The sequence below is a fragment of the Mesitornis unicolor genome, unplaced genomic scaffold, assembly GCF_000695765.1.
Source record: "Mesitornis unicolor isolate BGI_N332 unplaced genomic scaffold, ASM69576v1 scaffold21065, whole genome shotgun sequence".
Lineage (NCBI taxonomy): Eukaryota > Metazoa > Chordata > Aves > Mesitornithiformes > Mesitornithidae > Mesitornis > Mesitornis unicolor.
The window spans coordinates 13,238-38,859 of record NW_010187779.1 but is presented as its reverse complement, the minus strand read 5'-3'; the positions used below and the strand labels follow the sequence as shown (position 1 = coordinate 38,859).

Genomic DNA, 25,622 nt, shown 5'->3' with positions numbered 1-25,622 from the left:
ACAATAAATCAAGGTCAGACTGAATCAAGATGTAGTCAAGTAATACAAGAGTAGGACTACAAGTAGAGTTTGCAAAGGGGGCCTCAAACAGAAAATGCAAATCTTGAGGCCCGAAGAAGGAGGGGTTCTGGTTTGCATCTGTCTTAAACTCTATACCTGACAGCATACCTGAGAAGGACTAAGGCCAGAAACTCAAAGGGGTTACTACTTCTCAGCTCTCTCATTCTCAAATAAGTGTCTGTAAAAGGAAGGGGAGCTCTGGTTAACTTTAACCCTTGAAATAAATGTCATGTTAACCTTATTCTGCTGATGAGGCAGTCTGATGGCTAACGCCTAAACCCGGGAGCCAGAAAAGAGCAGTTTTTAGCAAAGTTAGGGACCTGGTGCTAATACTTAATTCTGTCTGTGCCTTTATGTGCTAAAGCAAAATGGAGTTAACTGCCTCCTCTGTTGGGAGATGAAGAAATGCTGTAAAGTACATGGAGATCCAGAGGTGGAAAATGCTGGGGTCAGTCACAGCTTCAGAGTTTGCTCCACACTGGAGCAAAATGCATGGTCATATTTCACCTGTCAGAGCTGGCTTTCTTTAAAAAATAGGAAATCTCAAAGACTTTGGCTACAGAAGGTGAACATTCATCTTTTCTGAGGAAAGTATTTGAAAGGCTTAAGCCGCATAAGCTTTCCTGGCACTTGCCAAGGCTATCTTTGGAGAAAAATTAGGATTCTTGTTTTGTTGAAGGAACAGGTGGCTGCATGTGGAAACCTTTTGTTGTTAAACTTTAGTCATGGTTCCTTTTTTCCCTTTTCTTTCCTTTTCCCATCTGCAGTTGAGTATGACAAGGAGTTCACGCCTCACCAGCGGCACCACAAGGAGTTCAAGTTTAATTTGTCTCAGATTCCTGAGGGCGAGGCCGTCACAGCTGCTGAGTTTCGGATCTACAAGGACTGCGTTGTGGGGAGCTTTAAAAACCAAACTTTCCTTATCAGCATCTACCAGGTGCTGCAGGAGCATCAGAACAGGTACGCAAGATGCGGCACGCTCTGTGCCACCAGCTGCTGTCCTGGGGATGGCTGAGCAGGTGCATTCATGTTGAGAGGACTGCTAAATAAATACCATGTTTGTTCACATTAACAGAGTTATGTTAGCAAATGGTCCTTTCCTTGTAAGAAATGGGCATAGTAGAGTGTGAAATGGACCACAGATGGAGAAAGTCCACAGTGTTGTAGCCTAGGCTGTATCCTTTGTGTTGTCTTTAAGTAGAGCAAGAATCTGATGTGAGGCAATAGATTTTTGAACTAACGTTATTATGCTAGCATTGCTCTTGTGTACTGAAATACACATATCCTCTTTAAACTTCATACTACCAGCATAAAGGACATATCCTGCTTGACAAATGCTGGTAATTAGTGCAGACTCGACCTGCTCCCAGGTGGAATTACATTAAAGTAAATAAAGCAGAAGAAAATTCAGCAAAGGGGACAAGCAGAAACTGCAACACATAAATCCAAACAAGTGTAAATGGAGTGATTAATTTTAGAAGGGGTAATTCCAAGGGATTTCTGATGGGGGTATTGTGCAAAGCAAAAAAAAAATGGAAATACAGGGTCAATTAAATGTCAAAGTAATGCTGTGGTACAAGTGTTTCATTACTTCTGCTGAAATGTGTCCGGATCGTAACTGTTCCTCTGCTGCAGACAGAAAAAAGAAATCAGAAAGAGCTGTGTTTTAAAAAAAAAAATCTCTGTTTCTTTCCTCTGTGAAAGCTTCCTGAGTGTTCTTCTTTCTGGTCCTTCTTTCTCCAGCCTTTCCATTGATACCATTTTGGGAGATCTGCCTTTGATGGTTTGCTGTTGTGAGGGCAACATTGAGTTAGTTAATAGGTGTTCTGTGAGGAGCATGGCCTCTGGGGAAATGAAGGTAAATACTTAGATACATAAGTGATGGGGAAGAAGGTGTTAGTTTCAAAAGGTCAGTGTTCCCTTTGTGCTTCGCGTTGCAGGTTGCTGGAGTGCTTCCTGGGGTAATGCGCTTGCTGGTTGGGATGTTACGTCAATACCCACTTGAAGAGCTGATGGAAGTCCAGATGGTCATGCAGATTTCATAGATGTTAGCTGTATTGTTCATTTGTAGCCACATTGAATAAGAAATAGTGATCGTTGGCCTGTTTTAAATTTCACAAGGAGAGATCCCACTTCTGGAGCTGGAGGAAAAACCTCTGCCAAGTGAATGTGGAAGTGATTGATACGCTGCTGTGGGTCGGTCACCAAAACGGGCCACAGCATATGTCAGGTCTAAGGTTGCCTCTTCTAAGGAGAACTGTCAGCTTTTATATGTGTATAACCTTCTTTCAGAGTAAACTGAGCAAACAAGTAATGCATTGCGGGAAAGAGAATAAAAGTACAGGATAACATAACATAACCTGTTCCTAACAAATTGACTAACTCTTTGTTTCAAAAGTGACTGGTACCTTGTATCTTTGTTTGAAATACCACACCAAAAACATGCCAAAATCAGATTGCACTTTTAAGCTGTGATGTCTGTCCTTTGACACTGGGCACTTTGGCATCTGCACATACTTGGCATCTGTGGGTGCTAGAAGCCTCCCTACGGATGGAGCAACGGCAGCAGCTCAGATGGGAGTCACCAGGGTGGTATCTCTCCAGGGTCAGCAAGTATTTTGGGTCTTTCAGTTCCCTTCTGTCATGCTCCTCCTGCCGCTCTCAGTGGCCATGCCGAGGGGATTCTGCCGTTGGGATGGAGAATCATAAAGCGGCTTCTTCTAGGTCCAAACTGCCAGCAATTTGCCGTCCCTCCTGACATGGACTAGGCCTGAGCTGCCGACCCAGGGATGAGTGTCTGTAGTTCATTACTAACCTCTGACTCATCCAGTCCCTCAAGACTCTCTCTTTGTTTCTTTTTCTTCTTTCTTTATTTATTTATACTGGTGGAAAGGAGGGAGACATTTGGCTAATGAAACTTGCGCTTCGGATGAGTCTGCGGGACTTGTCACACCATCTGCACAGAGATGGCCAAAGCGTGGCTCACAGATTCTTGCAGCTGCAAGAAGAATGTGCCCTTTTCCGTCCTTTTCCCTTTCAGCTTAAGCACCTCTTTCATGTACATGTAAAGTGTAAGAGCACAGATGAAAACATGTGTGCTTGTGTATAAATATATGCATGTGTATGTATTCTAGGTATGTATCAGTATGTAAAACTGTTCATATATTAATTTTCATCTATACTAATTGTCCTCTATATATTAAAAATATGCAGATGTTAAAATACAGATAAAGTAAGATATTAGATGCTGCTTACCACTTCATTTGAGGTCCTGACTCCGTAAGTTGCTGCTGCTATACATTCAGACATGCAGCCACATTGGTGACCTGAGTAGACTTTGGCCTGTAAACCCTCTTGAACTAAAAAGTTATATTTAGCTGTTCACTAATGTCTCTGCATGGAGGGGAAAAATGCTTCAGATTCTTCTCGTATGCCTTAAGGAGCTGTATTCTATGAGTGGTTTTGGTTTTTGATCATCAATTCACTTGCTGTTACTGGGGTAGGGTGGAGTAGGGGAAATCTGAAGTGCTTTTTTCTCCCCCTTTGTCTCAGCGGATTAATTTGGGATTTAATGTTTTATTTTCTTTTTGAGAACACTAGAAAGTTAAATTACAAAAAAAACCCTACTATTTTTGAAGGAACTTGCTAAATATTTGTAAGGCTTCTGTTGCATTTTAGCAGACATCTTATGATCCAAAAAACAACATCTGCCTTTGACTTTAAAAAAAAAATACTAAAATAGTTGTGTCACACTTCCTTTGCAGTAATGGTTTGAATAACATCCTGATATTTCCTGACATTTTATTGCATAAGGAAGAGTCTGTACAGATCTTGAAGTCTAGCTGGTAAACTAGCAGGTGAAACAGAAAGAGTTGAAGTAGTGCCTTTTTTTCATCTTGTTCTGCTGTCAAATATTCCATCTCGTCGGGAAAATTCATCTCTGAAGGCCACAGAAAATGCCTGTTTCGTCAACATTGGCAGTCTCAAGAGAAAGTTCAACGTCACCATGTTAATCTTGGCTTTTATGAGGTTAACAGTTGTCTGAGGCAATTATTGGTAGCTAATAAAATACTTCTGGGCACAAATAATTCTTAACAGGGCAGCTGGCAAGCATGGATTTAATCCAGCAGTTTGCAAGAGAAAGACAACGTGCACCTCTGAGGGAAAAAAATACGAAGAAACCTGCTTGTTCCTCTCAAAGAAATGAGTTTGGGAGGGCAGGAGATAAGAGAAAGATTCACTATATACTAATCTTCACCAAAGCACACAGCCTGGAAGTATCCCTTGGCTCCGATGAAGTGTAATGAAGTGGCTTAATTCAATATTACTTGAGCAAAGTGAAAAAAAAAACAAAACTCATCTGGACAGTAACAGCGTGAGTGTGTGACTTCAGTCCAGATGTGTGCGCTGCTGCATGGAATCGCAAGGCACTGCTGGCCGTTCCCTGATGGCTGAAAACAAAACCAAGCCTGAGACTAAAATTTCTACCAGTTATTGAATTATCAAACTGAGTTTTGCCACTGTAGACACGGCTAAAAGCGAGGATTATATGGGCCCATCTGAGACTCTCTCCTGGATCGGGGTACGTGTGGAGAGAGTACGAATGATCGGAGATGGATGCTGATTGAAATAGCACAACCTTCAGGGAGAGTATGTGACCCTCTCCTTGTTCAAAGCCACCAGAAATACAAAACCAATACTTGTGGAGGCTCCAGGCAGTGAAACGCACAGTGAGGACAGTGTGGTCTAAGTACATTCTCTCTTAAAAAAGAAAACATTTTAATACTGACTCACTTGTGCCAGTAATATTTTCATCTCCCCACTCCTTCCACCCTTTCGAAAGGTAAAAAAAATAGTGCCTAGAGACTAGGCTTTTGTTTTAAAACCAAACCACGGTTAATGGCCACATTTTGTCATAACACAAACTGCTGGAGTTGTCAGTGGGATGCTGCGGAGAGATGAATGAAATCCTCAGGATAGGTCAAGCTTGTGGCCAGCCGTCAGTGGTATGCATTTTGGATTGCGTGGAGAAGAGGCTTCACGGAACAGGCCCGAGTTGACAGCTGTTTTGCTCTGAGGAGGATGACTCTGGGTTTTGAAATGGCCTGTGGGCTGTAGAGGCTGATTCTGAGAGAAGGAACAGTGATACATCCACCAAATGCTGGTGCCCTTCAGCTTCTGACCACCCAGAGTTTGAGACTGTGCTGTGTTTGAAAGCTAGAGTGGGTTGTTTTTCTTCTTATTTTGTTTTTTCCTTTGCTATGTGCAGGAAGTGGGGAGACTTGCCAAAGCACCAGTTTAGGAAGACAAGCGGTGTCAGCTTCCTGCTGCTTGTCCCACCTTGGCTGTATCTGAGGGGGTGTTTAGTTTCAGCCCTAAGAAGCTGCACAACCTCAACTCTCCTCCCTTCAGTGGTAGCACAGCAAAGTCCTGCACGTGGGCCTGTTTCTAAGGTGTAGCGCTGGTTTTATGGAAGGACCAGCAAAGCCCTCTGTGGCTTCTGATACCTCTTGGGAGTGGATTGTCATGTAAGCGAGACCTTTGCAAGGGAAGGGGAGAAATGAGTTTGTCCCTGAAAGCAGCTCATTAATTTCTTTTCCTTTCTTGAAACTTCCTTGCTCTTACCCAGAGAGGTGTCAGGTCAAGACTAGGGATGGCAGTTTATGGTTGATCGAAGGTGTTAGTCCTTGGTTTGGATCATCAGTATGTTTTCAAGTGTAAATATCCTACTAATGCAGACCTCAAAACGCTCCCACACTGTCCAGACAACTGATCTATGAAAAACAGTGGCCTGTGTTAGTGATCAAAGGAAGATATGGTACCTTAATGGTCAAAGTTTATTAAACAGTTTCGTTTGCACCCAGAATGAAATATGAGGACTTGATGTGCAGAAAGATTCCTCCTGTGTGATAAGACACATGTGGACATAGGTGTGCCCTGCAGAGTGACCACCTGTGAGTATGTTCTTCTTTTACTTAACCCAATTCCTTAAGGGTTAAGGCACTCATTGGTTTTTAGCTGCCAGTTGTAGTGGTAATAAAGTCTTCCTCTTTGCAACAGGATATTTATACAAATGCGATCCGAGCTTCTAATCTAAAGGGCAAATTGATTTGCCGGCAGTGTTTATAGCTTAGAAAATAAATAACTGTCCTCGACTGGGTTTTGGAATGGGTTGTGTAATACAAATGACAAAGCTAGCATCAATCTGTTTCAAGTTGGGGTCAGATTTGTATATAGTGTGCATATAATTGTGTATGATAGAGCTGTTTCCATGATGCTATAGAGAAGTGTCTGTCCACATTTCAGTTCAACTTCCGCTGTGGGTGTGCGATTTGTTGTATTTTAGAGTGGTTGGTTTTTAGTAGTTTAAAAGTCAAAGTTATTCTGGATGAAATTTAGCAGTTCCATAACTAGCTAGCTTTTTCTACCAATACTAAAGAATACCGTGTTAGTGCCTTATTTCTTTTCTTAAAGGACAAAGATAAATACCTATGCCTTTGCCCTTTTCCCCCATCTTCATGCCTCAAACTGCATTTAAACTCTGAGGTGTAGTACTGTAGCCATCATTACTGCTAGGATACCCCTTAGTCTCATTAAATCATAGTCAAAGAAGTGAGAACTGCATCTTCTACCCTTGTCACTTGGAGCAACATTTTTATTTTTCCACTGTTCCTGCTGGTAAAGTGTTCACTTCCTCAGAGCAGGGTGTGGGGGGACACCTTTGCACTCAAATATCAGTGCTGGTTTTGCTGGGGATCATCATGGACCTGTAGGCTGAGCTTCCCGCAGTCATGGCCTGGGTAGACCACGTCCTCTATGTCTAGGCTCTGATCATCCACTCTTTGCTAGATGCAGCCTTGAAACCAGTGTTTCACCCTGCTCTTCCAGTGAGACTACAAGAGTTAATACCCTACCCTTGCAGACGTTACCACTGGGGTGATGCCCACAGTGATACAGGACAGCCTTTTCAGCACAGAGGAGCTCTTATCAGAGGAGCAGTGGTGTGGAGCTGAGCTTACCTGTCTCTTCTGATGTGTCCCCATGTCTGGATGTGTCCAGGATGGCTCTCCTCTCCCTGTGCTGAATTGCAGACCCCCTCCAACAGTGTCTCTCGTGGTCCTCTGGCCCACAGAAGGTACAGCTTCTTCAAAATACTAAAACTGAGCCTTACTTCTCCTCATAAAAGGATAGAGTCTGCCTTTGCTTTCCTTGACAGCTCATTCCAGGTGCTGGCGTTCCACTGCCTGAGGCTTTCTGTAGGAATGAGCACCAATTGATTAAATTTTGTACAGTGCTTTGAAATCCTTGGAGTAATGGTCATTTAGACATACTAGGTTGTTACGGTTTTGTATTGCATCTGTTAGTGGTACCTGATGCTGCATACAGTCTGTTCTATGAGTAATAAACACTTTTAAATTCAACGTAGTGCTTACATCTACTGCAAGATGGTGGATCTACAGGTTTGACAAAGCTGTGGTTTCAAGATTGTATCTACGTGGAGCTCCGTTCAACTCTGTAAGACTGAGTCAGTTGTGAGTGCAGTTATTAGTCCATCGTTAGTGGATAAGAGCAAATAATCTTGCTAGTTTGCTATATGCAGGATAATTTTTACAGAAGGTTGATGTCAGTGCAAACTGAAGACTCAGATCCTGAGGTATGCAGAAGAGAAGAGTACTTAGAAAGTGCGTTAATTAAAATGTAAATCTCACACACTTCTGTGCAAAATTCCCTTTTGAGAAACTGCTGCTAGGCAGTCTAGACTATTATGTCAACTTGTCTTTGAAGAAAAGTAAACAAAAAGGTTCAGCTGAGGAAAGTTTGAGAGACTTATAGTAATTAATGCTTTGGTAAATGGCTGTTGATGCGTAACAATCCTTTAAACACCTGGGTAATTGCGAGCTTTGAAGTGGGGCCAAAAATGTTGTTCCAAGATCGTAATTAAAATAAGAGACCTTTAACTTGGTCATTTTGAAGGTGAGATTTCTGTTTGTTCTCACTGTCTCCCTGGTAAAACTTCTGCCTGGTTGGGGGAAGAGGGCCAGGGAGGGTGGGAAAGTAAAAAACCCAGCCTAACAGATGCTTCTTTAAATTTAGCTTTTTATAGCTGTGGTGTTTTTCCTGTAGCAAAATTCCATGTTGTAATGTGTACCCAGAACAGAGAAATTATTTTAATGTGAACATTTCACTAAGTAGTAACTAAGATTAGCCACTTGACCTGGTTACTAATTTGACTAAATTCTAATCTAATTAGTGTTCAATTAAAGAGAATTAACACCCAGAGACATTTCGTTGAAAGGTTTACACAGAGGTTTCAGTTAACAAAATATTTATCTTATGGGGGGGGAAGCACTGAAGTTAAATGCAAGCTGTTTCTCCTATAAATGCCCTGAGTACATGGTTGGGATGCCAGCGTTAAGAATAGTAGCTATATTTGATATTTATATCCAACAAATCAGCTCTCTCTTTGAGGACACTGAAGCTAAATCCTACCGTCTGAAATACACAGACGTGTTCCTCTGGTAAACTGTGTACTTCTTTGCAGCCACTTGTGATTGCTCGGTTGACCTTTGCTTCTCCATCCTCTTCCAGAGTCTTCTGAAGACCGTGGAAACACTCCCATTTATTTCTTGGGACTTAAGACCATACTTTAGGGCCCTGATGCAGAACAACGAGCTCCTGTTTGACATTGTGAATCTCTAACTTGCGTCTTCCCATTTAATGTCTTCTCTTGTCTCAGGAAAGTTGTTTCAGCTCATTGCCTCAGTTTCTTCCATTCACTTGCTTCCCTATAATAATCAAAAATGAATACATACTATGCCTGTAGCAGCCTTATTATGGAAATCATTAACTGAACTCATCTAGATGGCTAAGCATACTGAAAATAAAGATGAGACTGTTGGGCACCATAGTGGTAATGACATGACAGTAACTCTATGAAAACCCAAAGGCAGGTTTAAGCAGAGAGGATGTTAAGAAGCTGCCTGTTTTGGTGGTGAAATTTATCTTCTGTACACTGAATTTGAAATTTCTGCTGTGCAGGTGCCAGGGCTCCTGTGATGTCCTTGGCACGTGGGGTTGCTTGGACATGAAACCTCTGGACTGACTGCCTTCTCCAGCTTGTGCTGAGAGCAGATATTCCTTCCTCTCTGCTCAATGTTGCTGGCTCATGCATTTCTTCCAGCCTTTCTTTTTCTAGTTTTTCCCATTCCTCATGCTCCTTTCCTGTTTTGTTCAGGTCCTGTCTTGCCTCTGTTATCCTCAAATGCTGACGTTTTTGGATATTCTTCCATTAATGTGGCCACATGCACAGTTGTGTGCTTTCTCTGGGAAGGCCACTGCCCGCCTCACTGCACAGGATCAGTGTCATCACTTAATGAACTGAAATTCAATACTTTGTTTCATGAGACTTCCTCAGTATACCATGCGTTTCTCACCTTTTTGTCAACTCTTCAGATTTTGCTTTAACTATGGGCTTGTATCTATTTCTATGTAGTGCTCTTCAGCAAGGTATCTAGCTGCTTCCTAAACGATTTCTTTTTTGGACATGGCCATAAGGTGAAGTTACTGTTGTGCAGATTAGAAGCTGATGCATATACTTGTGAGGGTCAACTGTTTCCACTAGGTTTAGTGGCCACTTTCAGATGTTGTTTTCCTTTATCCAGCACCACCCTTTGGCTTGCAGGAATTCCCTGCTCCTCTGCTGTGTGTGCTCCAATTTTTGCAACAAGCAGGGCCATAGAGGTGGACCTGCTGAGCAAACAGCAATGGTAAAAGTGGTCCCTACCAAAATTAGCCCACAGTCCAGCCTCAAGAGTGGTAATAAGGCTATGGAGCAGCTTTAGCTCTCGTGCTTCCTGTCTTTCTTTTGCAGCGCTAGTGGGAGAGAGAGAATGAATGTGCTTTTTATAGTCTTCAGAAAGCAGAATGTAGGTCCTTGCACTTGGCCTTGTTAAACTTCATGAGGTTGGCATGGGCCCGCCTCTCAAGCCTGTCCAGGTTTGCATCCCTTGCTGGATAGCCTACCTTCCCTCCAGCGTGTCAATCGCACCACACAGCATGGTGTTGTCAGCACACTTGCTGAGGGTGCACTCGATCCCAGTGTCCATGTCACTTGCAAAGATGTTAAACGATCCCTGAGGAGCAGCACTTGCCCCTGCTCTTCGCTTGGACATTGAGCCATTGACCACAACTGTTTGAGTGTGACCATCCAGCCAATTTCTTATCCACCTGGTGATCCATCCATCGGATCCATTCCTCTCCAGTTTAGAGACAAGGATGTAGTGCGGGACAGTGTCAGACGCTTTGCTCAAGTCCAGGTAGATGACGTCAGTTGCTCTTCCCTTATCCACCAATGCTGAAACCCCATTGTAGAAGTCCACTGAATTTGTCAGGCATGATTTGCCCTTAGTGAAGCCATGTTGGCTTTCATGGATCACCTCCTTATTTTCCATGTGCCTTAGCATAGTTTCCACGAGAATCTGCTCCATGATCTTGCTGGAAGAGCAGATTCCCCTCAGGTGGTGCATGGTATTTAGTTTACTAAAGGTGAAAGTAGGTGAAAGTATGTTTCCTGCAGACAGAAAGTCCAGAGGATTTAGTTGCTAAGCTCTGAATCTGTGTTGAGCCTGTGTGGGCAGCAATTTTCACGTACTTACGGCTTGGCCAAATTTGAGGTGATTTTCTTAAAGGAGGAAGGACATACCACATTTCTGTTCCGAAAAAATAAAGGAGTGGTTAAAGACTCAGTTAAATAGTTGGGATTCTTTTTTATGTGAGTAGATTATTTTTCCCCCCTAATTTTGTCTTTGGAAATAGATGACTGTATATTTTTTTAAAACCTTCATACCAAAACTAGCAAGAAATTATATGCAGTTTTGTGCAGCCTGGTGATGTTGGGGTGACAAACAGTGATTGACAATAAGCTTAAGCAGAAAGTATCTGGATGTGTTGCCTGCTAGCATTACTGCTATGACCTACAATACTTGTGGAGTGGACCTTCAGTGCTGGCTCCATCTGATCAAAAATGCAAGAGTCAGTTGAATAGCAGACCTAATTGAAAACCAGTCCTGTATTAAACTTTTCGCAAAGAGTTAACTGGATTGGAAAGCCCAGTTGTCTGTTTTTCTGCATCTTAAAAAGGAATTAAAATCCTTCCAAAGGGAGTGTGACATACTGGGATAAAGTGGAGTGTTCTCATTTAGCAGAAGTGTACCTTGGTCAGGCAGTTTCCTTATTGTATTTGTGGAGGACACTAAGATGGTAGAGACTTGCTGGAAGGCAAGTCTGTACTTTAAGTAATCTAATAATAATGGAGGTTCAATCTGGAGGGGGGAAAAAGGTGAGATTTGGTAGAAAGAAGAATTGCATTTGGTCATGAAAAATCGGTGATGTAAGTGCACCCTAGGAAGTGACTGGGTCCTTTGCAGTTCAGCAGCATGAATCTAAGGATTATAGTGGATCACATGGTGAACATGAGTTAATAGTGTGAGTTTTGTGAAGAGTCCAAAATACTATTGTGAGATGTATGAGTAGAAGCATTGTCTGTGAGACACAGCAAGATTATCCTGTACTCAGCATTGGTGAGATCTTGATCTTAGCTGGGTCTATAAAGAGCAATGAGAATAGTCAAAATCTATAAAGCATGGCTTGCAAAGAAAGATTAAAGATGATGTTTTAATAACAAGGGGAGATTGTTGTGGTGTTTAAGTTAGATATTCAGGTGGGGGTAAGTGCTTCAAGTGAAACCTATTCAATCTCCTGGAAAGATGGTGGAGTTCCTGAGGCTGGAAATCTAGAAGATCAGGTCAGGCAAACATCTCACAGGAGGGACGTGGATGTAGCTGATCCTGCCTGAAGTTCAGGGTAAAGAGCCAGATGATGCCTTGTGCCTTTCAGGCTTTACAGCTCCCTGATGTCCAGGTGTCTTCCCAAAGTGCAAGGCAATGGGAATATAAGCTCTGAGCCTCTATGTTTTTGTAGACCTGACTAATCCCATGTGGTTGAGTGTTCATGAGGGTTTGCTCTCGCAGAGTTCCCGGCAGCTCTGCAGCCAGACATGTTTGGTTTGAGTGGATGTAATGCAAAGTTACTCTAGCCTGGAGGGTCCAGTGGGAAACTGTCTGGAGCAGGTGAGTGTCAGGGACAGTATGGCCCTTGGAGTGGAGGAGGTGGGACAGGAGATTAAAAAGCAATTGGTGTGAGGGGGGAGGTCAGAAAAGGTGCTAGGAGAACTCCTTTTCAGTTATGGGCATAGAATTATAGAATAGTTTGTGTTGGAAGGGACTTTTAAAGGTAATCTAGTCTAACCCCCCTGCAGTGAGCAGGGACATCTCTAACTAGCTCAGATTGCGCAGAGCCCTGTCAAACTTGACCTTGTCCATTTCAAGCATTAGAGAGGACCAATGTGTAAATCGTATTCAGAGGTGGGAGCAATCTAGCAGTTTGTTCCTCTCTTAAACCTAAAGAGTGGAAGAGTGGTCTTAGCCACAGGTGCTGTTTGCTGTCTCCTTTAAGCAGCACTTCTGTTTATATACCCTGTCTGGGAAAGCCCAAATCTTTCAACCTTAAGGTTTCCAAAACATGTAGCAGCTGGCCAGCCCTGGTTGAAGGTGAAGGTCAGAGTTGTTCCTGAACCCTCTCCCTATTGGAGGAGTGGTGGCAAAGACTCCTGTGGGAAAGGCTGCTGAGTCTACCACAGAGCACGCGGCTACCAGTGAGGCAGAGGAAAGCCTCCACGCTGTAAAAATAGCTGCACTAGGCACCCTAACATACTTAAGTGCTTATTTTTCCATGTGTGATCTCATGCAAACCAAGCTGCTGGGCAGTATGACATAGCAGTTGGCCAAAAATAAGATGTAACTCAATCAAGACTTTTTTAAGTTAACCTTTGATGGGTGGAAGGGAAAGGTACCCTGTTTTCTCATTTGCATTAAGTTATTGTTAGAAAAAAAAAAATCTCAGGGAGGAAAGACAGGTGAAGATGGGATTGAGACTTGCTGTCCATTTGGTGATGATGGCCACAGGTTAAGGATAGGAATTGGAGTTGTCTTGCACAGGAAAGTTATGCCTGTAATACAGTGAGAAAATGTACACAAGGGATTTCTCTGGGTGCTTCTCCAGTTGATTTCATTGAACTGAGTTTTGGTGGACATTTGATGCTGCATAAAAGGCATAGACATGATAGCATTTGAAGCTGAAGCCCATGAAGGAGACCCAGTACCAACAGCCTTGGAGCAAGGCACGCTAATCTCTGTTTAAGCCTCAGAAAAATGTCTTTAAAGGCCTTTAGCGGTTCCTTTTCCTTCACTGTTTGATGTGTGGCTTGTTAGGTGATTTTATTTTTATATTTTCTTTGGCAGTTGTGGTAGGTCTCTGTTGCGGAAGATGGGCTGAAACCCTTTGACAAAAGCCATTGAATGCCTGGAAATGCTGGTACTTTTACCACTGTCCTGCCCGGGCTAGAATTACACTCTTCAGGAGGAAAAGCATCTTACAAATCCATTGCTGGTGAAGAAAGAGCCAGAGCTAAGGACTAGAGTTGCTTTCCTCTAGCCTTGAAAATGGTGAAAAACTTTTGTAATCCTGAATTTCACATGCAAAATTATTGATAAAACCAGGCAAATTTGTGAGATTCTTTTGTGGTTTTTTTTTCCTAGCTATTAACATGACTTATACTGACTTCAGGTTTTCTTTTTTCTGCAACAGCAAAAGCCAGGGGAGAAAATCCCAGGCATCACAGTCTTGTCATTACACTTCTCCTCTGCAGGGCCTCTGACCTGTTTCTGCTGGACACGCGGGCGGTGTGGGCCTCAGAGGAGGGCTGGCTGGAGTTTGACGTCACTGCCACCAGTAACATGTGGGTGATGAACCCTCAGCACAACATGGGACTGCAGCTGAGCGTGGTGACCCGGGATGGTAGGTTACAGGCCAGTTAACGCAAATCACCTTGTGAGCCTCTTGGGTGCTGTCTAAAAATGGTGCTAACAGAGTCCAGTGGTGATGTGCTCACCCTGTCTTTGTCGATAGATGTAGCCAACACCATGAGCAAGCCTCTGAGGGCATGGATTGAGGGATGTCTGTTCTTGGCTGTCCCATGATGGGCATGTCTTTCGCTATGAGTGAGGACGAGAGACTCTGACCAGTATGAGGATGAGCTGGTGGAGGCAGGTTTGGGTAGGGTCTCGGTTCCTGAGTTGCAGGTGGAAGGGGGCATGATGCTGGGATCACAGGTGAGGTGAGGTTTAGGGGTGAGAGGAAGAGGACAGGTGTATAGGTATGTGTCTCCCCATGTGGGCTTATGTCAGCCCTCCTGGCTGCTGCAGCTGCCATGGCTCCCTGAATCTCATCAAACCTGAGGTGAGAGCCCTGTGCTGAAGAAGCGATGCAGTCGCTGTGTGAGGCTGTTCCCTCTGCAATGATAGCATTTCACAGCTCACAGAAACTTTGAAAGGTGGAAGAGGAGAGGAGACTGCAAGAGCATGAAATTGAGCGTTGGGGGAAGGAGAGGATCTAAATGAGCAAAAAGTGACCAAAAAGATGGCAATGACATCTGTCCTCTATAGGAGCCCATCTCCAACCTTACGTTTTCTTCCTATAGCTTCATGCTGGGATTTGGTATGCTTGTGGAGTCAAGGGACGCCAGAGGGGCTATCCGCTGCTCTCCCTGAGAGGAGAGCTCATCCCTGTGCTCCTGACAAAAGCACCTCATCTTTTTGCCCTCTGTTTTCCCTAGAGGTCTCCTAATCCCGTCTCTGCTTCTTGTGTTTTGTGGGCAGCAGAATTGACTTCATGACACATCTGGGCTTTGTGTTTTATGTATTTATCTGTATAGCTCTTCAGTGCCTAAACAGGAGTAGAGATGTCATAGAGGTACTGAAGAGCCAGATGCTGCAGTGGAGCCTCTTGTTCAGGATGGATGGGGTGCCATCATAAAAAAGTCCATAGGTCATGGTGGCAGGAGGGGAATGTTTAGTGATAAAAGGAGTATAAGCAAGAAGAAATGAAACACTGCTTATGGGGATGCTGCGATGCTGGAATTAGCAATCCAACAGCACAGTTTCTCTAACACTCGCTTTTCTGTTTGGTTTGAAGGTTTCAGCATAAATCCTAGAGAAGCAGGCCTTATAGGCCGAGATGGCCCTTATGACAAACAGCCTTTCATGGTGGCCTTCTTCAAAGTGAGCGAAGTCCACGTCCGGACCACTAGATCAGCCACAAGCAGGCGCAGGCAGCAGAGTCGAAACCGCTCCACGCAGGCTCAGGATGTTTCCAGGGTGTCCAGTGTCACAGGTAATCATGCAACACCCATCTGGTTGGGAGCTGGGACGACTTCTTGTGGTGTTTCTATTGCTTTGGTGTACAAAATCAAGAAGGCGGTTGTGAGGTGGGATGCCCTTCTTTAGGGGAACAGCGTACACCTGCAAGGGGATGGAAGAGGGAGTCTCACATAATGAGACTTACAGGAGTTTCTGTGAATCCAAGGTGGTCCAGACCCTCATGTGAAGTTGTGATCACTGAATTCAGGGGGGTGAGGTATTTTAACCCCAGATTTTGTGTTTGTAGGTCACTTGGTATGGAGTAATTGCCTAGAATTATGCCATGTGAAATGCAGTATTTAAAAGATTCCAGCTTGGTGTACAATGAGATTTGTGGTATTGCACATACTCATTTTCCACAGAGTCTTCTTTCAGTGTTCTTTGGAAAAATCCTGGTAGAACAGCACGAGAGCTTTTTATTTTCCTTGTGAGTACAGCAGTGAAGTGTGTTTCCAGGCAGGCAAGGAGGTTTGCCTGTTTGCTGTGGAAAGGTTGCACGTTGCAGGTGTTGTGCAGCAGCCCTGCGAATGCTGTAGTGGGCTTATGGGACAATAACTCTTGAAATTTTGACAAAAATTGAGAGTGTCCCATCTTTGAAGTCTTGTCTCTTTTCCAGCAACTCTTCTGTGCATCGCAGTGCTACACACACTTCATTCATTGAGTATCTTATTTCCTCACAAACATTGCAGCCCGTTCCAAGTTACTTGATTAATTTGCTTATGCTGCCCCCTTCATTTCCAGTAGGATCCTTGCTTTGCCCGTGTCCAGAAATGACTATACCCCAAGGAAGAGACATGGCTGTGGTTTTTAGTCTGTTTCTGTGTCCAGACACAGTGCAGGGAGATGAGCCTGCATTGCCAAAACTTAGCTGGTGTGAATCCAGCTGTGCCCTGCTTTTGCATGCTTGGGTTGTGTGTGAGCTGTGCTGCACCTGAGGTGGCCCCATGCTGGCCATGATGCTGGGAACCTCCAGGGAGCCAGAGTCAGGTTGAGAGCCCCAGCAGGGCTGGCAGCCAGGCTTCGGGCATGGTGATGTGCTGATGCAGCCCTATTGCTCCAGCCCAGCATGGACTTGCCCTGTGGGCTAGTGAGTGCCAGCAGCAGTTGGCCACTTGCAGCCATTGCGTGTCCTTGTGCTGCAGCGTGGCTGTGGGTTCCCATGCCATGCCGTGCAAGTGTCAGACTTGGTTGGGTGTGAAATGTTGATGCACAGATTTTAAGGGCAGGAGGAGTGATCTGATCCTGAAGCTTGACACTCCCTGAGGGAGGCCAACCAGTGCCAGCATGGCACTGCCAGAGGACTTCTCATCGAACACGGCATGAGAGCCCTCTGCCAGGCCCACAGGTGAAGCCCTCTATCAGTACAAATTGCTGGGTCTGCTTTGGTCCTGGTTTTCCTTGGGTGTCTACAAACTACGGTTTTAAAAGCAGGCATCACGGCTGCTCGCTGGGTTGCGTTCCCATGTGATGCGCTTGCCAAGGGCATGGGTAGTGTATTTGTCTGGGCATTATAAGCAATAAGCCCATCCATTACGTAGGTGACGTGCAGTTCTCCCACTCAGGTGGACTTGGTTGCTGTGCTCCCTTCATGATGAAAACTTCTATTTTAATGGGTTCGTAGTGCTTTGGGAAAGTTACTTGCTGCGTTGCTGCTTTGTGGCACTGGTAGTGGAGTACAGGATAGGCTCCAACTTTCTCTCCCTAGCTCCACAAGCTTTGCAGTGCTAAAAACAAATTCTCACTACTATTAAATCAGGCCGTGTGACTCAAAGCTCCAGAGGGAGCAGATATATTGGGCAAAAAGGTCCATTTTTATATCACTGCTTTCGTGACTACACCACACATCAGGTCGTAAAATTATAAAATGACAAAAAGGGAAAAATAGCTGGTCATTCTGTGGTCTCAAGGGCTTTTTTGAGCTCTTCTAGCTCAAAGACAGCTTTAATTTAAAACCTGGAATTTGGCAGTTCAGTAGTCAACAAGGTATAGTGGAGCCTCTGTGGATTTAAGGCGGGGGAAAGGAGGGGAATTTAAAGTGAAGATGTATGTTTGGTTGGTTTCTGTGTTTAGAAAAGAGAGACTGCATCAGCTTATTTTCCTTTCTAAGTGTAACACTCTTAGACTCTGTTCTCCTTAAGAAGTGGTTGATTTAATAGTCCAAGAGGCACCAATGACCAATACGTGCTTTTAGCATTAAAGAGATCACAGGGATTTTTTCTTTTTTTAGTTTTGTAGGTTCCTACATCCATGCCCTGATCATGCATGGTGGGGCTAGAGAAGTGTTTGCCTCAGGATGAAGCTGGAGGTGAGCCCATGAGTTATCCTGAAGGCTTCATTGCTCTTCTGAGGGTGCTGTGGTGCATCTGGGCCCAAAGCGAGCGCAGAATGGGGATGCTGTGATCCCCTCCTGTGCATCTTCCTCTCTCACTGTATCTTGTGTCTTGTCAGATTTTTGGTCTGTGCTCTTCCCCAAGCCACGTTTGCTGCTGTCAGTCAGGGCTCAAGGGCAGTTTCTCTCCTGGAGAGCAAGGCAGCTGGCTGGTGTTGATGTTTTTCTGTGGACTGAACCTTTCTTCCTCTATGTTAGTGAATACACAGGGTTTTCTTTCTCCAGTCCAAAAATGAACCCCCTTCCCAAAGGATGCTGTGAGTTGGGTTGGGGCAGTGTGTTTTAAAAAGCCCCATTTACTATCTAAATATGGAAAGCATTTCAAGTCCCACAGTTCAGAGCACGTGAGGTGTGCTGCTGGGCTGGTACTGGATCTGGTGAGCCGTGGGGTTACGTGAAGGCATGCTGCTACGTGCAGGACTGGGACCCCGCTGTGCTCCCTTTGATGTGCAGTTGTCCTGCAGTCAGTAGCAAGTGCCCAGATGCCAAGGTTATGGCTGTGGCGTAAGAACCTCAATGGTCTGTATTTTTTCGCCAAGAATGCTCATTTCTCTGCATTATAAGCACGTAATGATGACTGGCTTATATAAAGCAGAACTGAGCAACCCCCATGGTTACAAACTGCTTTGACATAGAGTTCTGCGTCAATGCATTCCTGGAGCCAAGCTCTGTTCTTCTGCAGGAGAAGGACGAACAGGAAGAAAAGGAAGTAATTTTTTCCATTGAGGCAGAAAATAATTCACCAGCTTTGGCCCAGGACATGGAGGAACGCGGTGGGTGGATGGCAGGAGCGTGCGGGTGTTTCTCTGCTATTGTCTGCAAAATCTGGAGGCCCTCTGGAGACCCAAGTCTTGTGGTGTGTTTGCTCGTGCTCTTGGGCTCCAGGCTGACCCTCGAGTTACTCTGGAGAGATGGGGACTCTCTTCACTATCACAGACAGTGACTCTCAAGCCTAAGGACTAAGCTGCAGTACAGCTACCTCCTACGTGAGTTGTTTTCTGTACGGGGCTGTCTCCTTGTCCGGTGGTGATAACACTGCTCTTCTGCCAGCCAGCCTTCAGGTCTTTTCACCACCATTCCCATCAGCCCTTCCGTATGGAGAGAGTCATGTTTAAATCTCAGAATCACAGCATGGTAGGGGTTGGAAGGCACCTCTGGACATCATCTCATCCAACCTCTTTGCCAAAGAAGGTTCACCTATAGCAAGTTGCACAGCATAGCATCCAGGCCGGTTTTGAATATCTCTAGAGAAGGAGACTCTGACTCTCTTCTGACTTCAGGGTGTACTTGCTGCTCTGAGTGAAAACTCATGCAAGATCCCTTTTCGAGTCCTCATTAGCCACCCCGTGACCTCTGGGACTGGTGTGAGCCACTCCATGAGAAACGGAGGGGCCCTCCAAGTGGCCTTTCCTTCCAGCAGACATGCACGGCACCAGGCAGATTTCCCCACATTTTCAGGAACTAAAGACCGCAAAGGGCAGCACGCACAAACACTGAAGGCAAATAAGGCCAAGTGCTTTAGTGGTGGCAAGGGTCTTGTTAACAAACATCGTTATCTCACAGCCAATCTTCCCTTTAGTGGAGGGCTCAGATGCAGACCAGAGCGGTGTGGCCGGTGTTCCTGTGTGTGCCTTCACACGCAGGTCTACATCAGCCCGGCATCTCCCCTTCTTCCCACCCAAGCAGATCGCTTTCATGTGCAGTGGGATGTTATTAACTGCGTGATCAGTTTACACCAGCTTTATCTGGACGAATCACCAAAGTCAAACACCAAGAAGAAGAGGCCTTGGAGACCTCTGTCAAAGCTATTTTGGACCACAGAAGCAATTAATTACCTTGTGGAATTTGGTAAGCTGGCACCTTGGGAGCAGCAAGGGTGTTCCCAGACGGATCGACCTCAGTAAATGTTTATATATTCTTTGCCAGCACTTAACGTGGGAGAGCTTATAGGAAATCTAAGGTGGGTGCCTAAGTATCTGTAGGAGGAAGACCACTAGGGTCAGGTTATTCTCTCTCCCCTTTCAGCAACACACATGCCAGTGTCCAGCCTTAAGAGAAACATCTGTGCTTGCAGAAAGTCAGGCTTGTGTGCTGGTGAAGGCAGACAGCATTCAGTGCAAACAAGCCACAGAGACAAGCTGCCTGAACTGGGCTGCTCTGGAAGTTATTTTTAAGTGCAGAACTAGGGGTTTGGGTTGTTTTTTTAAAAAAAAAATATCTCTGTTTTAGGCAAAATAGTTTGCAGGGTGATTTAATGCAGTGCCTTGTAAATGCCAAGCTAGTGTTTCTGAATTGGCAAATGGGGGGGGGGGGAGAGACAATTTTGCTAAACCCACAGTGAGCCTATAGGAGCTTGCAAAGCAGCTCCCTAAACTCGCAGACATTTCGAAGGTCTCTGACAAGCAACCCTTGCAAATGATGTCATGGCAGCATAAGCCGGCCCCACAGTGGTTGCTTGCAGCATCCCCCCACTGCAGGCCACGTCCTCTGGGCCTTCCTGACTCCCTGGGGAAGGACTGGCAGGGAGGGACACGTCCCCTGTCGCCTCTTGGCAGCTGGATCTTGCACTCTGAACCACCTCAAATAGCAGTTTGGGCTGGGCTGGGGGAGCTGATCCTGCTTTCCAGGCTTTGGGGAAAATGTGTTGTGGAGGCCAACTGAAGTAGCGAGCTTTAGCTTTAGCTGACTACTCTGTACTGCGTGGATTCCTCTTTTTTTCGGGACCTTGAATTGAATGTATGTGGCTCTAGGGCATAGGCTGATCCCCAGACTGTAGGGAATGGATCATTATTCTGTGCATCTGTGTTGCTGCATTTTTTCCCCAATTCAGAAAGTTGCTGCTAAGGATTGATAAAAGGTTTGTGAAATCCCTAAAGTTGCACTAAAGTAGATTCTGTAAGTAGACATGGTAGGCAAACGTGTGACAAGAGAGAGGGCAGGGGAACTTGGTGTGAGGGTTAACAGGGGAGAGTGCAAATCCTGGGAGAAGGGATGTTTAATAATGTTGACATTTAATAAAGCAAAGGCCAAGTTGGACACGTGAGAAGGCAGAGCTGTCTCCATCTGCCTTGGATGGAGAGTAGCCGGTGCTCGATGCGGTGTGAGTCGGGTGACCCAACTGCCAAGCAGTGAACCAGGGCGCATTTTGGGGGCCCAGTTTCAGGCAGTGTGAGAAAAGACACGTTCATAACATGTTCTGCTTCGTGTAGCTTGTTAAGCAGCTCTTTTTGTCCTTTGTTTTCTTAAACCTACGATTGCTCACAGCCTTCCTTCCCACACGTTTTCTCTGCCTCCCTTGCCTTCTCCCCTTTCCCATAGCTGATTCAGGTAAGTCGTAGTGTCATTCTGCCCACTCGCTTGTGGATGGATCAACGCCACTGTCACATACAGATGGTTTTCCCCTAAGCAAGCAACGTATTTCCCATTGAGGAACAATGAAGTCATATTTTCAGGTACTTAAATGAAAACCTTTGACAGCTAAAAGTATCTTCTGCTATTTTTTTTTCCTCCCTTGCTATGAGCAGATCATTTAGAAACATCTCATGCTAGAAACTTGCTCCTGGGCTGAGCCAGGGACTGAAAAGCTTCATCTGAAAAAACCCACCACACCCTGGTTTCTACTGGCTATGTCTGGTTTGGAAATGGAAAGCTTGAATAGAGAAACTCTCCTCTGGCCTTGCTACTGAGTGCTCCTGAGAGCGAATATTTATGCTGCAGCAGACTGTTAACCAGCCCTACTCACCTGATTAAATCCGTGATTGAAGCGAAGTTATTGAAAGCCTGAAATGCAATCCCTAAAGTTTAAAACCCGAACTGCTTCTAAAAACAACTCTCTAATCTTTGGCGGTTTGGAGGCTAGGGTTGAGGTGTAGGGTTTTTTTCAGACCTCAGTGTTAACTGTACCCAGCTGTAATGCTGTGCTGCCCTTAATGTCAGTTGGATGTGCTTTTAGTATTATAGTTTTTCTTTTGAATAAATATTTGCATTTGTAGTTCCCAAACTTCGAGGAGGGGTGGAGGAGGGAAGAAAAAGAAAGGCTTATTCAGAGCCAAGGAAAAAGTCACTAAAAATATTTTGCTATCCCAGCTGCAGCGTTAGGGGGAAGCTACACTGGGAGGGTGCCCTTTCAAGCCACGTTAGGGATGCTGGAGGGGCGAGTTAGCCGAAAGGCCCAGGGCAGCAGGAAGGCAGGCGCATCAGTGTGGGGCATCTGCTCACTGACGGAAGTGCCTGTCCTTGCAAATGAGGCGTGCGGGAGGAGCCGAGGCCCCTGTGGGTAAGGCACCAGAGGAAAACACAGCGAGCCTGGGTCCAGCTCCAGGACAAGCGGCCACATGTCACTGCATGGATGGGGACCTGGGCTCCCACGCTGCTCAGCCAAATTTGCCACCATCTCTTCCTCTCGAGCTTCCTGTTCAGGCACGAAGGGCGGTTTCGAGCTGCCCCACTGCAAGGGGTTGTTGCTGGGCCTGCCACAGTGAGGTCTGGCAGCGCCCGAGGCGTGACGAGATCGGCCATGGCCCACTGAGGCTGGGATTGTGCAGCCACCTGGGGGTGAAAGGCCCCTCTGTCACGGCTCGGCTCCTCCGCTCACTGCGGTTCCAGGTGTTCGCATGTGGAGCTGCCTTTCTTTCCAAATACAAATGGGAAATTCCACTCGCTGTCAAAAGCTGCATTTTGTAGGGCCATTGGGAGCAGCTCCTGCGTGGTCAAAACATCCTCATATCTTGCTTCATGGCAAGGGGGAAGGTCTCTGGTCAGGCTTTTGCACCCTGTGCCCTGGCTCTTCTGTGCAGTACTGGCACTAAGGAGTAAGTTCAGGTTGAGAGTGTCAGATGCTGTGTCATCTGCAGATAAGCGGGTTATGGGAAGGAGAAACTTGTTTTTCAGAGCATGGCTTGTAAAGGTCCAAGAACAGAGGTGGTGTGTGGAGCCATATGTGATGTCTGGGGCAGGCTGTGGGTAAGGCACAGAGAGGGACAGGGACTTGGCTTTGCTGCCAATGGGACATCTTAGCCATTTAAGGACTTCTGCTAACCAGTACAGGGCCACAAGGCGATGATTAAGCTTCTGGGGGCTGTCATTCTCTTGGTAAGTGCATACGTTTTGAGCTTACCACCTAGGGTGGCACATGTTGGAAACCCTGACTGAGGAAGCGGGGTGAGTTTAAGCACCCAGCAGGGATGTAGCCTGTGCCAGGCTGAAGGAGCAGAGATTTATTTTTAAGATCATTTTGCCAGAGGTGTTTTATGAGCATTGCTTGTCAAGTTATTAAAGGCAACTGTAAAGAATTATAACCAAGTCACTGTTACATGGGTGCCTCCATTCCCACAGGCATCTTAAAAGCTTCAGCCCTGCTTTGGATGTCCCTCAGCACCCATCTACTTGTGGCTGCTGAGGGAGCTCATCATTTCTCACTGTTGAGCCCGCAGTGTGCATACATCTGGCCAGCTGTGCCCTCCAGTGATGCTCTGCCTGTTTTACTTTCTAAACTCCTGTTTTGTTCTTTTTCTTTTAACAGATTACAACAGCAGCGATTTAAAAACAGCTTGCAGAAAGCATGAGCTTTACGTTAGCTTCCAAGACTTGGGATGGCAGGTGTGTGATGTTTCTCTCTGGGTAAACTAGACATTTTGTTATGAAATGTTATCTAAACAGTGTCACGGTAATTCCACTCGAGGCTGCCATTATGCTTTAAAATGTCCCTTGTGCCTCCTCACTAAAACCAATCACAGGGAAGGGCAAATAAATATTGATAGTTGTGACATTTGATAAGATCCAGAGGAAGCTTGATACTTTATGAGATGTGAGTACACAGTCATTCTGTGTCACTCATGGGAGTCACGGTACGGGCAAAGGCTCCTATCTGTGTACCTCTAATGATAAGGACAAAAGAGCTGATGTTAAGCACTGATTTTAACTGAATCACATTTTTTTCTAGTGATTAGCCTAATTTTAACTGTTGAAATTCTCCACCCCTGCCCTGCAATTAGCACTGGTTGTAGTGGGTGGACTGAAGCCTGGGTTTAGTTGCAACACTGTGAGGCCAGAGAGTTGTTTAGAGTAAGTTATATAGGGCCAGGCCATAGTGTATTAAAACATCATGTTTCAACAAATGCTCACATCTTCTCTTTTTTAAAAAAAATATTCTTTCATTAAGCACTTTTGTGAGGGAGGTCCCATTTCTGTCAACTAATGTTTTTACCAGATTATAATTCAGGATGCTGAGGCTGCCCCTGCTGCTTCTGTAATACCCTACACATGAAAGTCCTCTCCCAGCTAATTGAACAGCAGCATTTTTTTGTAGCTTATGTCAACCCCATCCCACTAGCTGTAACTGTGGCTGTATGCTGACTCTGTTCCCCATTACTTGTTAGTGGCTTTTTTAACTTGGGCACAGCCTTTCCCCCTCCTCCTTAGCTCACTTGCCCTGCTTCCAGCCAGGAAGCAGATTCCAGTTGTGAAGTTCATGGTCTCAAAGGTTCTGCCTTCACCTTTCTAGTTGCAGACTTGAGCAGACAGGTAAGATGCTGCCAAAGGAAGGCCACAGACCACAGAATCACAGAATCTTAGGAGCTGGAAGGGACCTCGAAAGATCATCCAGTCCAAACCCCCTGCCAGAGCAGGATCACGTAGACTAGGTTGCAGAGGAACGCGTCCAGGCAGGTTTTGAATGTCTCCAGAGGAGACCAGCAGGGCTCTTTGCAAGGGTTGGGATCCAGATCCTACTTGTGGTAGGGAGATGTTGGAGGCAAAGCAGCAGCCTGTTGCGGTTGCTTTTTATTAGCCGAATGGTGAAGAGTGACCTTCTTCCACAGCACAGCACTCAGATTACCATCGGGCCACCTGCTTGCACATGCAGCTCCAGCCGGCTGTCTTACCTCTCCTTTAGGAGCCTGGCAGAGGCAGAAAAGCTGTTATGCAGCCAAAACTTCCTGCAGTGGCCTAGCAGACTAGCATCCCTCCAAGAGTAGGTAACATAGAGTGTCTACAAGGCGCCCCACCAGTGCATTATAGTCCGGTTCTGGAGCTCCCTGGTTGAATTGTGCAAATGCACACACACACACATGCATGTACATAGTTTTTGTTGGAAGGGGACACCAGCAGAGGCTGTGATTCAGCTCATGAAAGGTAGGTCAGCCAAAGGGCCTAACCTGCAGGAAGCGTTGGAACATAAAGGCATGCAAACCACAGTGCCATCAAGGCAACCCAGCAACAGTTTTAGGAATAAACCACTTTTTGTTTGTGACAGTAAAGCTGTGTATAGACATGCACCACTCTTTGGACATTAAAATCAGTGTGTCCATGGAGAAGTCATGGCTCACCAAACAAACAAACAAACAAAAACCAAAATGACCAAACCCCTAGCAGTTTCAGTGAAAACACATTTTTACCCTCAAGAAAGTTAGTGGAAAATTTTCAGCTGCTCTTAATTGCATGCAGTTGTCTGTGCAAGCTGGCAACTTCTTAATGTGAATCACGTTCTGTTTGTTTCCTAAAAAGGACTGGATAATAGCTCCAAAGGGCTATGCAGCCAACTACTGTGATGGGGAGTGCTCCTTTCCACTCAACGCCCACATGAACGCAACCAATCATGCCATTGTACAGACTCTGGTAAGTAAGTCTGCAGAGAGCACCATGCCAAAGCAATAGGTGATTTGAGAAACAAATTACCATTGTCTCAGTTGTGTTTTCTATTTTGGCAACAGGTTCATCTTATGAATCCCGATTATGTTCCCAAACCATGCTGTGCACCTACCAAACTAAATGCCATATCTGTTCTTTATTTTGATGATAATTCTAACGTAATCTTGAAGAAATACAGGAATATGGTAGTAAGAGCTTGTGGATGTCACTGA

The 25,622-nt window shown here is 45.3% G+C and overlaps 1 protein-coding gene across 1 annotated transcript; it reads left to right on the top strand.

Annotated features, from left to right (window-relative positions):
* Positions 1 to 783: 783 nt before the first annotated feature.
* Positions 784 to 25,622, top strand: BMP6 (bone morphogenetic protein 6; the record flags this gene model as incomplete). Its single annotated transcript, XM_010185582.1, has 6 exons — positions 784 to 1,020; positions 13,826 to 13,974; positions 15,151 to 15,348; positions 23,285 to 23,361; positions 25,267 to 25,377; positions 25,473 to 25,622. Coding segments are annotated over 6 exons (922 nt in total), but the record flags the coding sequence as incomplete, so codon positions are not given.